Here is an 18,697-nt window from a genome sequence, read left to right on the forward strand (position 1 = left end):
ACCCTCATGAATCCGTTGAACTACTCGCTCCATCAACATGGCCACCTCCACCTTCTCTGCTGGAGTCACTTTCAAGGTGGTGGGTTTCTGGACTCGCGCCAAAGAAAAGGGAGGGAGACCAGTCGAGTGGCCAGGAGTCGACTTGTCTTTGCAATAAAACCAAGTCGACTGCCACCCTCTAACCGAGTCAGGGAGAGTCATCGCAGGAAAAGCGCTCTTCCCCCGCATCTAGATGCCTAAGCCCCCACACATCTGGATTACCTGGGTTTTCTCGTCACTCGGGTTAGCTTTTTTCACAGTCTGCGAGCGACATGTGAAGATGTGCTTGAACAGACCCCAGTGCGGTCGGCAACCCAGAAAATTCTCTCACAGTGAGACAAAGGCAGCAAGGTACGTGATAGTATTGGGAGAGAAATGGTGGAGTTGAGCTCCGAAGAAGTTCAGAAAGGCACGGAAAAAGGGATGTGGGGGCAAGGAAAAACCGCGGTCGACGTGGGTGGCGAGCAAGACGCATTCGCCCTCCTCGGGCTGTGGCTCAGTTTTGTCCCCCGGGAGCCTCCAGGAACCATGCTCGATCAGCCCACTCTCGGCCAGATCCCGCAGATCATCCAGCTCGATGGTGGACTGGATCCAGTCGCCCTGAACCCAACCGCGCGGCAAGCCGGATCTCGACGACGACCCGCTCCTGCCAGTCTTCTTCCCCTTCCCCTTCGCCGCTCCCTTCTTCGCGCGTTCCAGTCCCGCCGTCTTGTCCTTCGCCATTGAAGCAAGAGGAACACGGGCGGGAGGTGGCGTCGAGAATGGAAGCGGCAGCGGTGGAGAAGCAGAGGAGGAAGAAAGGGGAATTGGGGCGCACTGTGCAGAATTCCCCAAACCAATGCCTTATATGGAATCGTTTCCGAGTGACTGACCACTTGGCCCGGGCGATCCTGTCAAATCCCGCAACTGGCGCTCGCTTGATACGTGGCGAAAAAGGTGGTGCGGATATCGAGGCGTCCCTGCCTAATCCGTCCCGATTACTGCGGCCTCCTCCGTCCCGCGCGCTTCCCAAAATTTCGAATCCCGCAAGATCCGGGAGCAGTAGAGCAGTCTGTCAGACCAAAGATTTTTTCCATATCAACACCCGAAACTTAGCAGCAAAGTTCACTCGACAAACTAAGAATGGATCAAGGCGACTGAAAAAGAAGTTGAAGCCATCATGTTGATTCATTGGTTCCAGCAAGATGCTTCCAAAGCGCAAAAATTGAGTCGGAGTTATTTTCAACTCCTTCTCCACTCGAACCCAGAACCATTCGGGGGCTAATGACGACGACATGTACCTAGGGTAGGGTCATAGGCCTGACCTAGACACCCTCCCCAAGGACATTACCCTAAAGTCAGAAGCATTTAAGGGATATCATCATCCACGCGACCAGAAGCATTCCACTCGGAAGATTCAATGTCACTCGACCATGACAATAGTCACTCGACGACCAGAAGATCGAAAGCCGCTCTGTATAGCAAAGGTCGGGCGTTCACTCTGTAGACTTAATGGTCATTTATGTACCTTTATTACTGGCATTACCAGAAATGCCCCATCTTTATGTACCTTAAACCCTGTGTAACTGAGGGCGGGAGGGGTCTGGCGAACTCTATATAAGCCACCCGCTCCTCAGGGACAAGTGTTCGCACCCCCTGTAACTCCACACACACACACACATATAATCCAGTCGACCGCCTCCGGGCACCGAGGCGTAGGGCTATTACTTCCACCGTGAAGGGCCTTAACTCGTAAACCTTGTGTGTACAACTTCATCATAGCTGGGATCTTGCCTCCTCATACCTACCATCCATTCTACTGTCAGTCTTAGAACCACGACACCGGTTGCTTTGAGAGCTTGAACCTACCTCTGGATGATTTTTCAGATTCTTGCAAACTTGTTTCGAGAAATGGTAACAAATCGGGAGGAAACCGGCTTCATCAGCGTTGCCGCTATGCAATGAGGATTATTCTGTGCTGGAGGAGAAGCCAGCAAAAGAAAGAAGAAATTTCTCAGCTGGAGCTTTACAAATTAAGCAGTGGCAAATGCTGAATAGAGAGAAACAGCCTGCAATCTGAATATGGTACGTACTCACTGTGCGTATGTGAGGATTTTGTGTTAAAAAAACTCCTAAAATATAATATTTTTTTGCATATTAAATGTTCACCGTATATTACAAAAAAATAAAAAAAATAAATGTGAAAAGAAAACAGAAGAAAAACCAAGTCTGAAAAGATAAAAAAATATAATAAAAAGGGAAAAAGGTAAACATAAATGTTGGAAATATGCCCTAGAGGAAATAATAAAATGGTTATTATTGTATTTCCTTATTCATGATAAATGTCTGTTGTTCATGCTATAATTGTATTAACTGGAAACCGTAATACATGTGTGAATACATAGACCACAACATGTCCCTAGTAAGCCTCTAGTTGACTAGCTCGTTGATCAATAGATGGTTATGGTTTCCTGACCATGGACATTGGATGTCATTGGTAACGGGATCACATCATTAGGAGAATGATGTGATGGACAAGACCCAATCCTAAGCATAGCACAAGATCGTGTAGTTCGTTTGCTAGAGCTTTTCTAATGTCAAGTATCATTTCCTTAGACCATGAGATTGTGCAACTCCCGGATACCGTAGGAATGCTTTGGGTGTACCAAACGTCACAACGTAGCTGGGTGGCTATAAAGGTGCACTACAGGTATCTCCGAAAGTGTCTGTTGGGTTAGCACGAATCGAGACTGGGATTTGTCACTCCGTATGACGGAGAGGTATCTCTGGGCCCACTCGGTAATGCATCATCATAATGAGCTCAATGTGACCAAGTGTTTGGTCACGGGATCATGCATTACGGTACGAGTAAAGTGACTTGCCGGTAACGAGATTGAACAAGGTATTGGGATACCGACGATCGAATCTCGGGCAAGTAACGTACCGATTGACAAAGGGAATTGTATACGGGATTGATGAATCCTCGACATCGTGGTTCATCCGATGAGATCATCGTGGAACATGTGGGAGCCAACATGGGTATCTAGATCCCGCTGTTGGTTATTGACCGAAGAGTCGTCTCGGTCATGTCTGCATGTCTCCCGAACCCGTAGGGTCTACACACTTAAGGTTCGGTGACGCTAGGGTTGTAGAGATTTAGTATGCGTAAATACGAAAGTCGTTCGGAGTCCCGGATGAGATCCTGGACGTCACGAGGAGTTCCGGAATGGTCCGGAGGTAAAGATTTATATATGGGAAGTCCTATTTTGGCCACCGGAAAATGTTCGGGATTTTTCGGTATTGTACCGGGAAGGTTCTAGAAGGTTCCGAAGTGGGGCCCACCTGCATGGGGGACCCACATGAACGTGGGTAGTGGGGGCAAGGCCCCACACCCCTGGTCAAGGCGCACCAAGATCCCACCTTAGAAGGAATAAGATCATATCCCGAAGGGATAAGGTCAAGATCCCTAAAAAGGGGGGATAACAATCGGTGTGGAAGGGAAATGATGGGATTTCTTTCCCCCACCTTTGCGAACGCCCCAATGGACTTGGAGGGCAAGAAACCAGCCCCCTCCACCCCTATATATAGTGGGGAGGCGCATGGGAGCAGCACCCCAAGCCCTGGCGCCTCCCTCCCTCCCGTGACACCTCTTCCTCCCCGCTTGCGCTTGGCGAAGCTCTGCCGGGATCCCGCTACTTCCACCACCACGCCGTCATGCTGCTGGATCTCCATCAACTTCTGCTCCCCCCTTGCTGGATCAAGAAGGAGGAGACGTCCCCGCTCCGTACGTGTGTTGAACGCGGAGGTGCCGTCCGTTCGGCGCTAGGATCATCGGTGATTTGGATCACGACGAGTACGACTCCATCAACCCCGTTCTCTTGAACGCTTCCGCGCGCGATCTACAAGGGTATGTAGATGCACTCCCCTCTCTCTCGTTGCTAGATGACTCCATAGATTGATCTTGGTGATACGTAGAAAATTTTAAATTTCTGCTACGTTACCCAACAGTGTTATCAGAGCCAGGTTTATGCATAGATTCTATGCACGAGTAGAACACAAAGTAGTTGTGGGCGATGATTTGTTCAATTTGCTTACCGTTACTAGTCTTATCTTGATTCGGCGGCATTGTGGGATGAAGCGGCCCGGACCGACCTTACACGTACTCTTACGTGAGACAGGTTCCACCGACTGACATGCACTTGATGCATAAGGTGGCTAGCGGGTGTCTGTCTCTCCCACTTTAGTAGGATCGGATTCAATGAAAAGGGTCCTTATGAAGGGTAAATAGCAATTGGCATATCACCGTTCTGGCTTTTGCGTAGGTAAGAAACGTTCTTGCTAGAAACCCATAGCAGCCACGTAAAACATGCAACAACAATTAGAGGACGTCTAACTTGTTTTTGCAGGGTATGCTATGTGATGTGATATGGCCAAAAGGATGTGATGAATGATATATGTGATGTATGAGATTGATCATGTTCTTGTAATAGGAATCACGACTTGCATGTCGATGAGTATGACAACCGGCAGGAGCCATAGGAGTTGTCTTAATTTATTGTATGACCTGCGTGTCAATGAAAAACACCATGTAATTACTTTACTTTATTGCTAACTGTTAGCCATAGTAGTAGAAGTAATAGTTGGCGAGACAACTTCATGAAGACACGATGATGGAGATCATGATGATGGAGATCATGGTGTCATGCCGGTGACGAAGGTGATCATGCCGCGCCTCGAAGATGGAGATCAAAAGGCGCAAGATGATATTGGCCATATCATGTCACTTTTTGATTTGCATGTGATGTTTGTCATGTTTACATCTTATTTGCTTAGAACGACGGTAGCATAAATAAGATGATCCCTCACTAAAATTTCAAGAGATGTGTTCCCCCTAACTGTGCACCGTTGCGAAGGTTCGTTGTTTCGAAGCACCACGTGATGATCGGGTGTGATAGATTCTAACGTTCACATACAACGGGTGTTGACGAGCCTAGCATGTACAGACATGGCCTCGGAACACAAGCAAAACACTTAGGTTGACTTGACGAGCCTAGCATGTACAGACATGGCCTCGGAACACAAGAGACCGAAAGGTCGAACATGAGTCGTATAGTAGATACGATCAACATGGAGATGTTCACCGATGATGACTAGTCCGTCTCACGTGATGATCGGACACGGCCTAGTCGATTCGGATCATGTATCACTTAGATGACTAGAGGGATGTCTATCTAAGTGGGAGTTCATTAAATAATCAGATGAACTTAATTATCATGAACATAGTCAAAAGGTCTTTGCAAATAATGTCGTAGCTTATGCTTTAGTTCTACTAAGATATGTTCCTAGAGAAAATTTAGTTGAAAGTTGATAGTAGCAATTATGCGGACTGGGTCCGTAAACTGAGGATTGTCCTCATTGCTACACAGAAGGCTTATGTCCTTAATGCACCGCTCGGTGTTGCGAAACATCTGACATACACGTTTTGATGACTACGTGATAGTTCAGTGTGTGATGCTAACGGTTTAAAATTGTGGCACCAAAGACGGTTTTGAAACGTCGCAGAACATACGAGATGTTCCAAAGACTGAAATTGGGATTTCAGACTAGTGCCCACGTCAAGAGGTATGAGACCTATGACAAGTTTCTTAAGCCTGCAAACTAAGGGAGAAAAGCTCAATCGTTGAGCATGTGCTCAGATTGTCTGAGTACTACAATCACTTGAATCGAGTGGGAGTTAATCTTCCAGATGAGATAGTGATGGTTCTCCATAGTCACTGCCACCAAGCTATTAGAGCTTCGTGATGAACTATAACATATCAGGGATAGACATGATGATCCTTGAGCAACTCGCGATGTTTGACACCGCGAAAGTAGAAATCAAGAAGGAGCATCAATTGTTGATGGTTAGTAAAACCACTAGTTTCTAGAAGGGCAAGGGCAAGAAGGGATACTTCATGAAACGGCAAATCAGTTGCTGCTCTAGTGAAGAAACCCAAGGTTGAACCCAAACCCGAGACTAAGTGCTTCTGAAATGAGGGGAACGGTCACTGAAGCAGAACTACCCTAGATACTTCATAGATGAGAAGGCTGGCAAGGTCGACAGAAGTATATTGGATATACATTATATTAATGTGTACTTTACTAGTACTCCTAGTAGCACCAGGGTATTAGATACCAGTTCGGCTGCTAAGTGTTAGTAACTCGAAATAAAAGCTGCGGAATAAACGGAGACTAGCTAAAGGTGAGATGACGATATGTGTTGGAAGTGTTTCCAAGGTTGATGTGATCAAGCATCACATGCTCCCTCTACCATCGAGATTGGGGTTAAACCTGAATAATTATTATTTGGTGTTTGCGTTGAGCATAGACATGATTGGATTATGTTTATCGCAATACGGTTATTCATTGAAGGAGAATAATGGTTACTCTGTCTATTTGAATAATACCTTCAATGGTCTTGCACCTAAAATGAATGGTTTATTGAATCTCGATCGTAGTGATACACATGTTCATGCCAAAAGATATAAGATAGTAATGATAGTACCACATACTTGTGGCACTGCCACTTGAGTCATATTGGTATAAAATGCATGAAGAAGCTCCATGTTGATGGATCTTTGGACTCACTCGTTTTTGAAAAGATTGAGACATGCGAACCATGTTTATTAGTATATATGCATGAGAAAGTCCATACAGATGGATCATTTGGACTCACTTGATTTTGAATCACTTGAGACATGCAAATCATACCACATGGGCAAGATGACTGAAAGGCCTCGTTTTCAGTAAGATGGAACAAGAGAGCAGCTTGTTGGAAGTAATACATTTGATGTGTGCAGTCCAATGAGTGCTGAGGCACGCAGTGGATATCGTTATGTTCTTACTTCACAGATGATTTGAGTAGATGCTGAGAATATTTACTTGATGAAACACAAGTCTGAATTATTGAAAGGATCAAGTAATTTCAGAGTGAAGTTGAAGATCTCGTGACAAGAGGATAAAATGTCTGTGATATGATCATAGAGATGAATATCTGAGTTACGAGTTTGGCACACAATTAAGAAATTGTGGAAATTGTTTCACGACTAATACCGCCTGGAACACCATATTGTGATGGTGTGTCCGAACATCATAACTGCACCCTATTGGATATGGTGCATACCATGATGTCTCTTATCGAATTACAACTACCGTTTATGGGTTAGGCATTAGAGACAACCGCATTCACTTTAAATAGGGCACCACGCAATTCCGTTGAGACGACACCGTATGAACTATGGTTTAGAGAAACCTAAGCTGTCGTTTCTTAAAAGTTTGGGGCTGCGACGCTTATGTGAAAAAGTTTCAGGCTGATAAGCTCGAACCCAAAGCGGATAAATGCATCTTCATAGAATACCCAAAACAGTTGGGTATACCTCCTATTTCAGATCTGGAAGCAAAAGTGATTATTTCTAGAAACGGGTCCTTTCTCGAGGAAAAGTTTCTCTCGAAAGAATTGAGTGGGAGGATGGTGGAGACTTGATGAGGTCATTGAACCGTCACTTCAACTAATGTGTAGCAGGGCACAGGAAGTTGTTCCTGTGGCACCTACACCAATTGAAGTGGAAGCTTATGATAGTGATCATGAAACTTCAGATCAAGTCACTACCAAACCTCATAGGACAACAAAGATGCGTACTACTTCAGAGTGGTACGTAATCCTGTCTTGGAAGTCATGTTGCTAGACAACAATGAACCTACGAGCTATGGAGAAGCGATGGTGGGCCCGGATTCCGACGAATGGCTCGAGGCCATAAAATCCGAGAGGATCCATGTATGAAAACAAAGTATAGACTTTGAAAGAACTACTTGATGGTCGTAAGGCCGTTGGGTACAGATGGATTTTAAAGGGAAGACAGACAATGATGGTAAGTGTCACCATTAGGAAAGCTCGACTTGTCGTTAAGATGTTTTCCGGCAAGTTCAAGGAGTTGACTGCGATGAGACTTTCTCACTCATAGCGATGCTAAGAGTCTGTTAGAATTATATTAGCAGTTACTGCATTATTTATGAAATCTTGCAGATAGGATGTCAAAACATTGTTTCCTCGACGATTTTCTTGAGGAAAGGTTGTATGTGATACAACCAGAAGGTTTTGTCAATCCTGAAAGATGCTAACAAGTATGCAAAGCTCCAGCAATCCTTCTAAGGATTGGAGTAAGCATCTCGGAGTTGGAATGAACGCTTTGATGAGATGATCAAAGATTTTGGGTTTATACAAGGTTCATGAGAAACTTGTATTTCCAAAGAAGTGAGTGGGATCACTATAGAATTTTTGATGAGTATATGTTGTTAACATATTGTTGATCAGAAATGATGTAGAATTTCTGGAAAGCATCCAGGGTTATTTGAAAAGTGTTTTTAATGGAAAACCTGGATTAAGCTACTTGAACATTGAGCATCAAGATCTATAAGGATAGATCAAAAACGCTTAATAGTACTTTCAAATGAATACATACCGTGACAAGATTTTGAAGGAGTTCAAAATAGATCAGCAAAGAAGGAGTTCTTGGCTGTGTTACAAGGTGTGAGTATTGAGTAAGACTCAAGACCTGACCACGGCAGAAGAGAGAGAAAGGACGAAGGTCGTCCCCTATGCTTTAGACGTAGGCTCTACAGTATGCTATGATGTGTATCGCACCTGAAGTGTGCCTTGCCATGAGTTAGTCAAGGGGTACAATAGTGATCCGGGAATGGATCACATGACAGCGGTCGAACTTATCCTTAGTATCTAGTGGACTAAGGAATTTTCTCAATTATGGAGGTGGTAAAAGAGTTCATCGTAAAGGGTTACGTCGATGCAAACTTTGACACTAATCCGGATGACTCTGAGTAGTAAACCGGATTCGTATAGTAGAGCAGTTATTTGGAATAGCTCCAAGTAGCGCATGGTAGCTACATCTACAAGATGACATAGAGATTTGTAAAGCACACACGGATCTGAATGTTGCAGACCCGTTGACTAAAACCTCTCTCGTAAGCATAACATGATCAAACCCTAGAACTCATTGAGTCATGGTGATGTGGACTAGATTATTGACTCTAGTGAACTTTGAGTGTTAATCACATGGTGATGTGAACTAGATTATTGACTCTAGTGCAAGTGGGAGACTGTTGGAAATATGCCCTAGAGGAAATAATAAAATTGTTATTACTGTATTTCCTTGTTCATGATAATTGTCTGTTGTTCATGCTATAATTGTATTAACTGGAAACCGTAATACATGTGTGAATACATAGACCACAACATGTCCCTAGTAAGCCTCTAGTTGACTAGCTTGTTGATCAATAGATGGTTATGGTTTCCTGACCATGGACATTGGATGTCATTGATAACGGGATCACATCATTAGGAGAATGATGTGATGGATAAGACCCAATCCTAAGCATAGCACAAGATCGTGTAGTTCGTTTGCTAGAGCTTTTCTAATGTCAAGTATCATTTCCTTAGACCATGAGATTGTGCAACTCCCGGATACCGTAGGAATGCTTTGGGTGTACCAAACGTCACAACATAACTGGGTGGCTATAAAGGTGCACTACAGGTATCTCCGAAAGTGTCTGTTGGGTTGGCACGAATCGAGACTGGGATTTGTCACTCCGTATGACGGAGAGGTATCTCTGGGCCCACTCGGTAATGCATCATCATAATGAGCTCAATGTGACCAAGTGTTTGGTCACGGGATCATGCATTACGGTACGAGTAAAGTGACTTGCCGGTAACGAGATTGAACAAGGTATTGGGATACCGACGATCGAATCTCGGGCAAGTAACGTACCGATTGACAAAGGGAATTGTATACGGGATTGATTGAATCCTCGACATCGTGGTTCATCCGATGAGATCATCGTGGAACATGTGGGAGCCAACATGGGTATCTAGATCCCGCTGTTGGTTATTGACCGAAGAGTCGTCTCGGTCATGTCTGCATGTCTCCCGAACCCGTAGGGTCTACACACTTAAGGTTCGGTGACGCTAGGGTTGTAGAGATATTAGTATGCGTAAATCCGAAAGTTGTTCGGAGTCCCGGATGAGATCCTGGACGTCACGAGGAGTTCCGGAATGGTCCGGAGGTAAAGATTTATATATGGGAAGTCCTATTTTGGCCACCGGAAAATGTTCGGGATTTTTCGGTATTGTACCGGGAAGGTTCTAGAAGGTTCCGAAGTGGGGCCCACCTGCATGGGGGACCCACATGAACGTGGGTAGTGGGGGCAAGGCCCCACACCCCTGGTCAAGGCGCACCAAAATCCCACCTTAGAAGGAATAAGATCATATCCCGAAGGGATAAGATCAAGATCCCTAAAAAGGGGGGATAACAATCGGTGCGGAAGGGAAATGATGGGATTTCTTTCCCCCACCTTTGTCAACGCCCCAATGGACTTGGAGGGCAAGAAACCAGCCCCCTCCACCCCTATATATAGTGGGGAGGCGCATGGGAGCAGCACCCCAAGCCCTGGCGCCTCCCTCCCTCCCGTGACACCTCTTCCTCCCCGCTTGCGCTTGGCGAAGCCCTGCCGGGATCCCGCTACTTCCACCACCACGCCGTCATGCTACTGGATCTCCATCAACTTCTCCTCCCCCCTTGCTGGATCAAGAAGGAGGAGACGTCCCCGCTCCGTACATGTGTTGAACGCGGAGGTGCCGTCCGTTCGGCGCTAGGATCATCGGTGATTTGGATCACGACGAGTACGACTCCATCAACCCCGTTCTCTTGAACGCTTCCGCGCGCGATCTACAAGGGTATGTAGATGCACTCCCCTCTCTCTCGTTGCTAGATGACTCCATAGATTGATCTTGGTGATACGTAGAAAATTTTAAATTTCTACTACGTTCCCCAACAATAAAACCACACAAGAAACAACAACAACAACAACAACAAAGCCTTTAGTCCCAAACAAGTTAGGGTAGGCTAGAGGTGAAACCCATAAGATCTCGCAACCAACTCAAGGCTCTGGCACATGGATAGCAAGCTTCCACGCACCCCTGTCCATAGCTAGCTCTTTGGTGATACTACAATCCTTCAGGTCTCTCTTAACGGACTCCTCCCATGTCAAATTCGGTCGACCCCGCCCTCTCTTGACATTCTCCGCACGCTTTAGTCGTCCGCTATGCACTGGAGCTTCTGGAGGCCTGCGCTGAATATGCCCAAACCATCTCAGACGATGTTGGACAAGCTTCTCCTCAATTGGTGCTACCCCAACTCTATCTCGTATATCATCATTCCGGACTCGATCCTTCCTCGTGTGGTCACACATCCATCTCAACATACGCATCTCCGTCACACCTAACTGTTGAACATGTCGCCTTTTAGTCGGCCAACACTCCGCGCCATACAACATTGAGGGTCGAACCGTCGTCCTGTAGAACTTGCCTTTTAGCTTTTGTGGCACTCTCTTGTCATAGAGAATGCCAGAAGCTTGGCGCCACTTCATCCATCCGGCTTTGATTCGATGGTTCACATCTTCATCAATACCCCCATCCTCCTGTAACATTGACCCCAAATACCGAAAGGTGTCCTTCCGAGGTACCACTTGGCCATCAAGGCTAACCTCCTCCTCCTCACACCTAGTAGTACTGAAACCACGCATCATGTACTCGGTTTTAGTTCTACTAAGCCTAAACCCTTTCGATTCCAAGGTTCGTCTCCGTAACTCTAACTTCCTATTTACCCCCGTCCGACTATCGTCAACTAGCACCACATCATCCGCAAAGAGCATACACCATGGGATATCTCCTTGTATATCCCTTGTGACCTCATCCATCACCAGTGCAAAAAGATAAGGGCTCAAAGCTGACCCCTGATGCAGTCCTATCTTAATCGGGAAGTCATCGGTGTCGACATCACTTGTTCGAACACTTGTCACAACATTATCGTACATGTCCTTGATGAGGGTAATGTACTTTTCCGGGACTTTGTGTTTCTCCAAGGCCCACCACATGACATTCCGTGGTATCTTATCATAGGCCTTCTCCAAGTCAATGAACACCATATGCAAGTCCTTCTTTTGCTCCCTATATCTCTCCATAAGTTGTCGTACCAAGAAAATGGCTTCCATGGTCGACCTCCCAGGCATGAAACCAAACTGATTTTTGGTCACGCTTGTCATTCTTCTTAAGCGGTGCTCAATGACTCTCTCCCATAGCTTCATTGTATGGCTCATCAGCTTAATTCCATGGTAATTAGTACAACTCTGAACATCCCCCTTGTTCTTGAAGATTGGTACTAATATACTCCGTCTCCATTCTTCTGGCATCTTGTTTGCCCGAAAAATGAGGTTGAAAAGCTTGGTTAGCCATACTATCGCTATGTCCCCAAGACCTTTCCACACCTCAATGGGGATACAATCAGGGCCCATCGCCTTGCCTCCTTTCATCCTTTTTAAAGCCTCCTTCACCTCAGACTCCTGAATTCTCCGCACAAAACGCATGCTGATCTCATCAAAGGAGTCGTCCAGTTCAATGGTAGAACTCTCATTCTCCCCATTGAACAGCTTGTCGAAGTACTCCCGCCATCTATGCTTAATCTCCTCGTCCTTCACCAAGAGTTGGCATGCTCCGTCCTTGATGCATTTGACTTGGCCAATATCCCTCGTCTTCCTCTCTCGGATCTTAGCCATCTTATAGATGTCCCTTTCACCTTCCTTCGTGCCTAACCGTTGGTAGAGGTCCTCATATGCCTGACCCCTTGCTTCACCAACAGCTCGCTTTGCGGCCTTCTTCGCCATCTTGTACTTCTCTATGTTGTCTGCACTCCTATCCAGGTATAGGCGTCTAAAGCAATCTTTCTTCTCTTTAATTGCCTTCTGGACATCATCATTCCACCACCAAGTATCTTTATCTTTGCTTCTCCTTCCCCTGGACACTCCAAACTCCTCCGAGGCCACCTTACGAATGCAAGTCGCCATCTTCATCCACACATTATCCGCATCCCCTCCTTCCTCCCAAGGGCCCTCCTTAATGACCCTCTCCTTGAACACCTGAGCTACCTCCCCCTTGAGCTTCCACCACTTTGTTCTAGCGACTTTGGCACGCTTATCCCGCTGGACACGAATCCGAAAGCGGAAGTTAGCAACCACCAGCTTATGATGGGGTACAACACTCTCCAGGTATCACCTTACAGTCTAGGCACGCACGCCTATCTTCTCTTCTCGAGAGGATAAAATCAATCTGGCTAGAGTGTTGGCCACTACTAAAAGTCACTAGATGTGATTCTCTCTTTCTAAAGAGGGTGTTAGCTACAATCATGTTGTAGGCTAGAGCAAAGCTTAAGACATCTTCTCCTTCTTGATTTCGGATGCCATAGCCAAAGCCCCCATGCGCCCCTTCAAAACCTGTGTTAGATGTACCCACGTGGCCATTGAGGTCTCCTCCTATGAAGAGCTTCTCACCAATCGGTACACTCCTAACCATGTCTTCCAAGCCTTCCCAGAACTCCCTCTTGGTGTTCTCATTGTGGCCTACTTGCGGGGCATACGCGCTGATAACATTGAGAACCAAGTCCTCAACTACCAGCTTGACCAGGATAATCCGGTCCCCACGTCTCTTGATGTCTACCACTCCATACTTGAGGCTCTTGTTGATCAAGATGCCTACGCCATTTCTGTTTGCAACCGTCCCCGTGTACCACAGCTTGAAGCCGGTATCCTCCACCTCCTTCGCCTTCTATCCTCTCCATTTGGTTTCTTGGACGCAAAGGATATCAACACCTCTCCTCACCGCTGCATCAACTAGCTCCCGAAGCTTCCCTATCAGAGACTCTACGTTCCAGCTACCTAAGCGAATCCTCCTAGGCTTAGCTAGCTTCCTTACCCTTCGCACTCGTCTAGTCAAATGCGAAGACCCTTGCTCATTTTCCACTACATCCGGGCGCCGATGTAGCGCGCCACTAAGGATGCGACGACCCGATCCTCGCTCACTTGCCACCGTATCCGGATCAAGATACGGCGCGCCACTTGGGGGGTGACGGCCCGGCCCTTGCCCATTTTCCACCACACCCGGGTTCCGATGTGGCGCGTCGCTGAGAGGGTTACGCCCCAACGAAAATCTTTTGGGTTTCATCTCCATAAGAGTGGCTGAGTTTTTACGTTGGCTCGCCAAGCCTATCACAACCCTCCTCCTTTATCCGGGCTTGGGACCGGCTATGTTGAGACAACATAGGCGGAGTTAAAAACCACACAAGAAAAAGAACAAAAAATAATCAGCAACCAGTGAACGAACGCGAAAAATACCAAAGCCAGTGAACGAATGGGCAGCACATATCGGCGCTGGAACGCCGGCCCACCCCCATCGGGCTACGGGGCGAAGGCCAGCACATATCGGCCCTGGCCCTGGAACGTCGGCCCAGCAGACGAACGCGAGCCGAGCTGCTCTATATATAAGCTAGGGCTCCCAGCTCCCCTCCCCTCCTCCTCCTCTGTTCTAGATATCGCGTTGCGGCGCCGCCGCCATCCCGATTTCTTCCCTGGTTTCGATTCGACCGCGTTCTTGGTTTTGATTCTTTTTTCTTCTCTGTTTGATCGTGTTGTTGTCTCTTGGTGATTTGCGGCAGTGAGGAGAAATTGAAAGGCCGGTCTTACGGCTGCCTCCCGTCCCGGGACGGTAGTAGCGTGATGTGATTTCATTCGGCGAAAGGTTTTACTCTGAGCCGCCGTCGTTTTTTACCCTAGCAGATCCCAAAGCTTTGATGGTTCTTCTCCTTTCTTTCCTTCTCTTCCATGGCTGCCTGTTATCTCTTCTTGCTGCTGCCATGGTGTTTTGCCGTGCGAGCTTCGGAACGTTATTGCTGCAGCTGATTGTTTTTACTTTACTGCACAGCAATAATAATAGAAACAATGGAAAATATGATTGCGTGATGATGACACCGTTTAGATCCTTGGTGAAACATTTAACTTCTTGAGCCGGCTGAGTATATCTTCCTTTCACTGATGAACAGTTTAGATTCCGCAGGGGAGTCGATCTGGCATGTAGATCCACGAATATATCTTGCCAGTCGATTTCCATTTTTAAGAAATTTGGCATGCATAAACAAGGGAATGTGACTTGTAGAATCCATCAGTCAAGTGATTCCAATAACTTATACAATTGTCTGATACCGACGAAAATCAGGCAAGCAGTTTCTGAAACTGCAACGCTACAAGTTGAGCACCGAGAGAAGGACAGTGGCTGTGAAAACCGGCGCCAAAGCAGAGGTTGCCGCAGCCGGCAGTGCCACAGTACCGCCGTTCTTGGTGTTGTGCGGCCCTGTGTCTGCGGCGCCACCACCGGTGTTCCTACCGCTGCCCTCTCCAGAGCCGCCTGCCATGCGCCCGACCTTCCTGGGAGTCTGTATCCTCTCCCCTTGGGTTTCTGCAAAGTGAAAGGCGGCAATTCATGCTTTTGTAAGAGATTTTGCTTCATGACAATCAAGAAATTAGAGAGCAAAGAGGAGATGGATGCACACAAAATACCAACCATGTTGATGAGGCCTCAGATGATGATGAGCTGCATCCTCCTCGGCCATGGCGCTTCTCGCCGCTGCTGCACACCATACGCCATGGGAAGCAAAGGTGAGGAGGAGGACGAGGGCGAGAGTGCCTTTCCTCATCTTGGGGATTGAGTAAATAGCAAAAAACTATCACTTTTTGTGCTAGGGTTCCAAAAAACCATCACTTTTTTTTGTGACTGATACCTACCACTTTTCTCGTCGGTTGTCTCAAAAAACCCAAATTGCCCGGTTCTAGCGTTTAAAACCGTTTTCTGACGGTCTGGGCCCGCCTGTCAGGCCACGTCAGCGCCGCGCGTGACGGCGAGCCCGTTAACGGCCGTTACTCGGACCGACCGGTGCGGTCGGACCGCACCCGCTCGCTCGCTCATTAAGTCGTCTCCCTCCCTCTCACTTTGCTCCCCTGCCCGCACTCATTCTCATTCTCACTCTCCTCTCCTCTTTGCTCTTTGACGCCGGCGGCGACTTGCGCTGTGGAAGCTCCACCGCCGCCATGCCTTCCTGGAATGACGGGGATATGAGCTCAGAGGATGAGTGCGACATCACAAGCATGGACATGGCTCTTTGGGTAAGTTTTTCGATCTGCTGAGCTAGGGTTAGGGTTCATGTAGGAGCTAGATTAGGTTAGGGTTCATCTTGGTGAGCTAGGGTAAGCTTTGCTTACTGTTATTTAGTAGGCAGGTTTATGGTTGCTGTTTTAGCTATGTTTATGTATGCTTGAAAACTAGGGTTGGGGTTAGGGTTCTTGCTGGATTGGGGAATTAATTTGTGATCTATGTCTGGTTTTGTGAGCTAAGGTGAATTTGGTGATGTGTTTGTGCAGGAGACCCCTGACACCACCGTGGAGCCTCTGTTATGTGGCCAGCTGGAGCTTTCTGAACCCACCTGCATGATGCACCACATGAGGCCAATTAAGTGTGTGGCATTTGAAGGAACCTTAATTGGAAAGCGTTTCTATGGTTGTCCAGTGCAGCAGGTATAGTACCTTAATTGGAATCATTTTCTTCTGAACCACACATGTATTTACAAGGATGACAAGTTGCTGTTCGGAACCCATACAATATTATGTTGACAAGTTGCTCTTCTGAACCTACACTGTATTTTTTAGGATGAACTGCAATATGCCTTGTATTAAGGTATTGAGGGATATGGTTACTATCAAAAATGCTTTTGTATAGGAAGCATATTTCTGTGAATGTACTTGTACAAGCAAGTTGGGTTTCAGCTATAACTTGAGTTATATTAAACAACATATTCAGTTTACCTAAGCCCCACCTTCAATTTCTTAGTCTGATATGCTTTGTTGTTATGAAATTGAGTGCACTTAGTGATGTATATTTCAATTTCCAAATGCAGAGTGAAGGTGTTAACTGTGGTGTTACTGAGTGGGTTGACAAGCCCTGGCCTCCAATTCTTCAGAATTGCTTGTCCAGGCTGTGGGACATGTACCATGAACAAAATTGTGGCAGGGTAGTTGATAAGCAGAAGTATGAGAAGCATTTGGCCAAGCTTAAGACTGAAAATGACAAGCTGTGCATTGAGTACACAAAGCTTGTCCAAGATGTATCCAAGATGTTTGATTGGCAGGATGATAGGGCAGACCACATGGATTACCAGAAGGCAGTTGAGGAGGAAGAATTTGAGAAGAGGAAGAAAGAGGTAGAAGAGAGTGCTAGGTTGGAGGTTCAGATGGAGAAGCTCAAACTTGCCAAGGAACAGAGGTGCATTTTACAGAGTCAAGCTGACATTATCAAGAACACCAGGAAGGCAATGAAGGAGGTTGAACAAGAGAGAGATTTGCTTAAGATAGAGAAGGCCAAGCTTGAGCATGTGGTGAATGAGCTGCTGAATGATGGGCATGCAAGCAAGGAGAAACTTGAGAAAATCAAGGCCATCCTTGATTCATGAAGTGTGTTCTGCAGTTGCTGAAGTACATCCAAGGCCTTTATAAGTATGTGGCCTAACAATCTGATGTGAAGATATGGGGTGTACATTTTGGGGAATGTGAAGCTAATCTAGTCTATGTTAGAACCTTTAATGCTAAGTTATGAACTATGTTGTAATGAATGTTCTGCCTGTATTTGAACCTCTTATGCTATGTTATGGAGTCAGTGATAAGCACTGCTGGATTATGCTATGTGTTTTTTATCTTTATAAGATAGTTGAAGTGTGTTTATTAGTGCTTTGTACCTGGGCTTTGTGGCCCAGTTATGTTTACAAACCTAGGCCTACTAACTCTAGATGCCTCTCCACTGCTCATAAATAGCCTCCTCCACCCACCCTCCTCCCTGTCTAGAACCCAGCCGCCACACCCCACCTCTAGAAACCCTAGATGGATCCAGAGCTTGGGGAGGTGACAGATGAGGAAGAGGAGGCAGTGCGGGCAGTGGATGTGAGGAGGCAAAGGGCTCGCCGTGCGGTGCCCATGCCATCAGTTTGGGAGCTGGAGTGGGAGCTGGAGTTCAAGAGGAGGCTGGCAGAGAAGATCTTGGAGAAGTGCAACCCAGATGAGTTCACCGTTCTTGTCCCTGGCGGCAGGCGCAAGAGCTCAGGGAAGATCATCAGGTGGGCTAGGGCACAGGCTGTACTCGCTCCTCACCCTTCTACCAGAGCAAAGTGGCATCATTTTTTCGATCGTTACGATTGAGAGTTGTTGCTAGTAGTTTTTTTAAGTATGAATGAGAGTCTGAGCTATGTATCCCTTCCATTTCTGTACAACTCTTTGTATGAAAGAATGTTTGGATGGTGGAATCTATGAATGTTTGAATAAATGAATCAATGTTTGCATCGGTGTTGTCTGAATCTACCCAGAAGTCACAAACACTCAGGTTTCATAATGCAACCACTTAGGTTTCAGCAAGCAAATACATAGGTTTCATAAATGCAAACAGTCAGGTTTCAGGAAGCAAATACATAGGTTTCATAATGCTAACACTCAAGTTTCAGCAAGCAAATACATAGGTTTAAGAATGCAAACACTTAGGTTTCAGCACTCATACAACAAGACAGCTTTCTCAAATGTTGGAATCTTCAGTAGTTACCACTAGCAGTGAAATATGCCTTCCACTTTCCAGTTGGCTTCCTAATCCTCTTGGACCCAATCTCCATCTTAGAGTTGGCAGCTTGCCTTGGAGCATTGAAAACTGTGTACCCTC

At 46.4% G+C, this 18,697-nt stretch overlaps 1 protein-coding gene and 1 non-coding gene across 2 annotated transcripts; both read left to right on the forward strand.

Moving 5' to 3' along the window:
• The first annotated feature begins 14,475 nt into the window (after positions 1-14,475).
• LOC123164462 (uncharacterized) lies at positions 14,476-17,660 on the forward strand. The gene is made up of 3 exons (XM_044581971.1): positions 14,476-16,110; positions 16,366-16,518; positions 16,899-17,660. The coding sequence occupies exons 1-3, from the start codon at positions 16,036-16,038 to the stop codon at positions 17,448-17,450; spliced, it is 780 nt and encodes a 259-aa protein (XP_044437906.1). The 5' UTR covers positions 14,476-16,035; the 3' UTR covers positions 17,451-17,660.
• LOC123183921 (small nucleolar RNA snoR113) lies at positions 14,604-14,709 on the forward strand. Its single transcript, XR_006492906.1, has one exon. It is a non-coding gene; the product is annotated as a small nucleolar RNA snoR113 (small nucleolar RNA).
• Positions 17,661-18,697: the final 1,037 nt, after the last annotated feature.

The sequence above is a fragment of the Triticum aestivum genome, chromosome 1D (assembly GCF_018294505.1).
Source record: "Triticum aestivum cultivar Chinese Spring chromosome 1D, IWGSC CS RefSeq v2.1, whole genome shotgun sequence".
Classification (NCBI taxonomy): Eukaryota; Viridiplantae; Streptophyta; class Magnoliopsida; order Poales; family Poaceae; genus Triticum; species Triticum aestivum.

Excerpts from the sequence above, each read along its gene's own strand:
- LOC123164462 (XM_044581971.1), top strand. The coding sequence starts at position 16,036 with ATGCCTTCCTGGAATGACGGGGATATGAGCTCAGAGGATGAGTGCGAC. Across the intron at positions 16,111-16,365 it reads GCATGGACATGGCTCTTTGG|GAGACCCCTGACACCACCGT; the intron begins GTAAGTTTTTCG and ends GTGTTTGTGCAG. Across the intron at positions 16,519-16,898 it reads ATGGTTGTCCAGTGCAGCAG|AGTGAAGGTGTTAACTGTGG; the intron begins GTATAGTACCTT and ends TTCCAAATGCAG.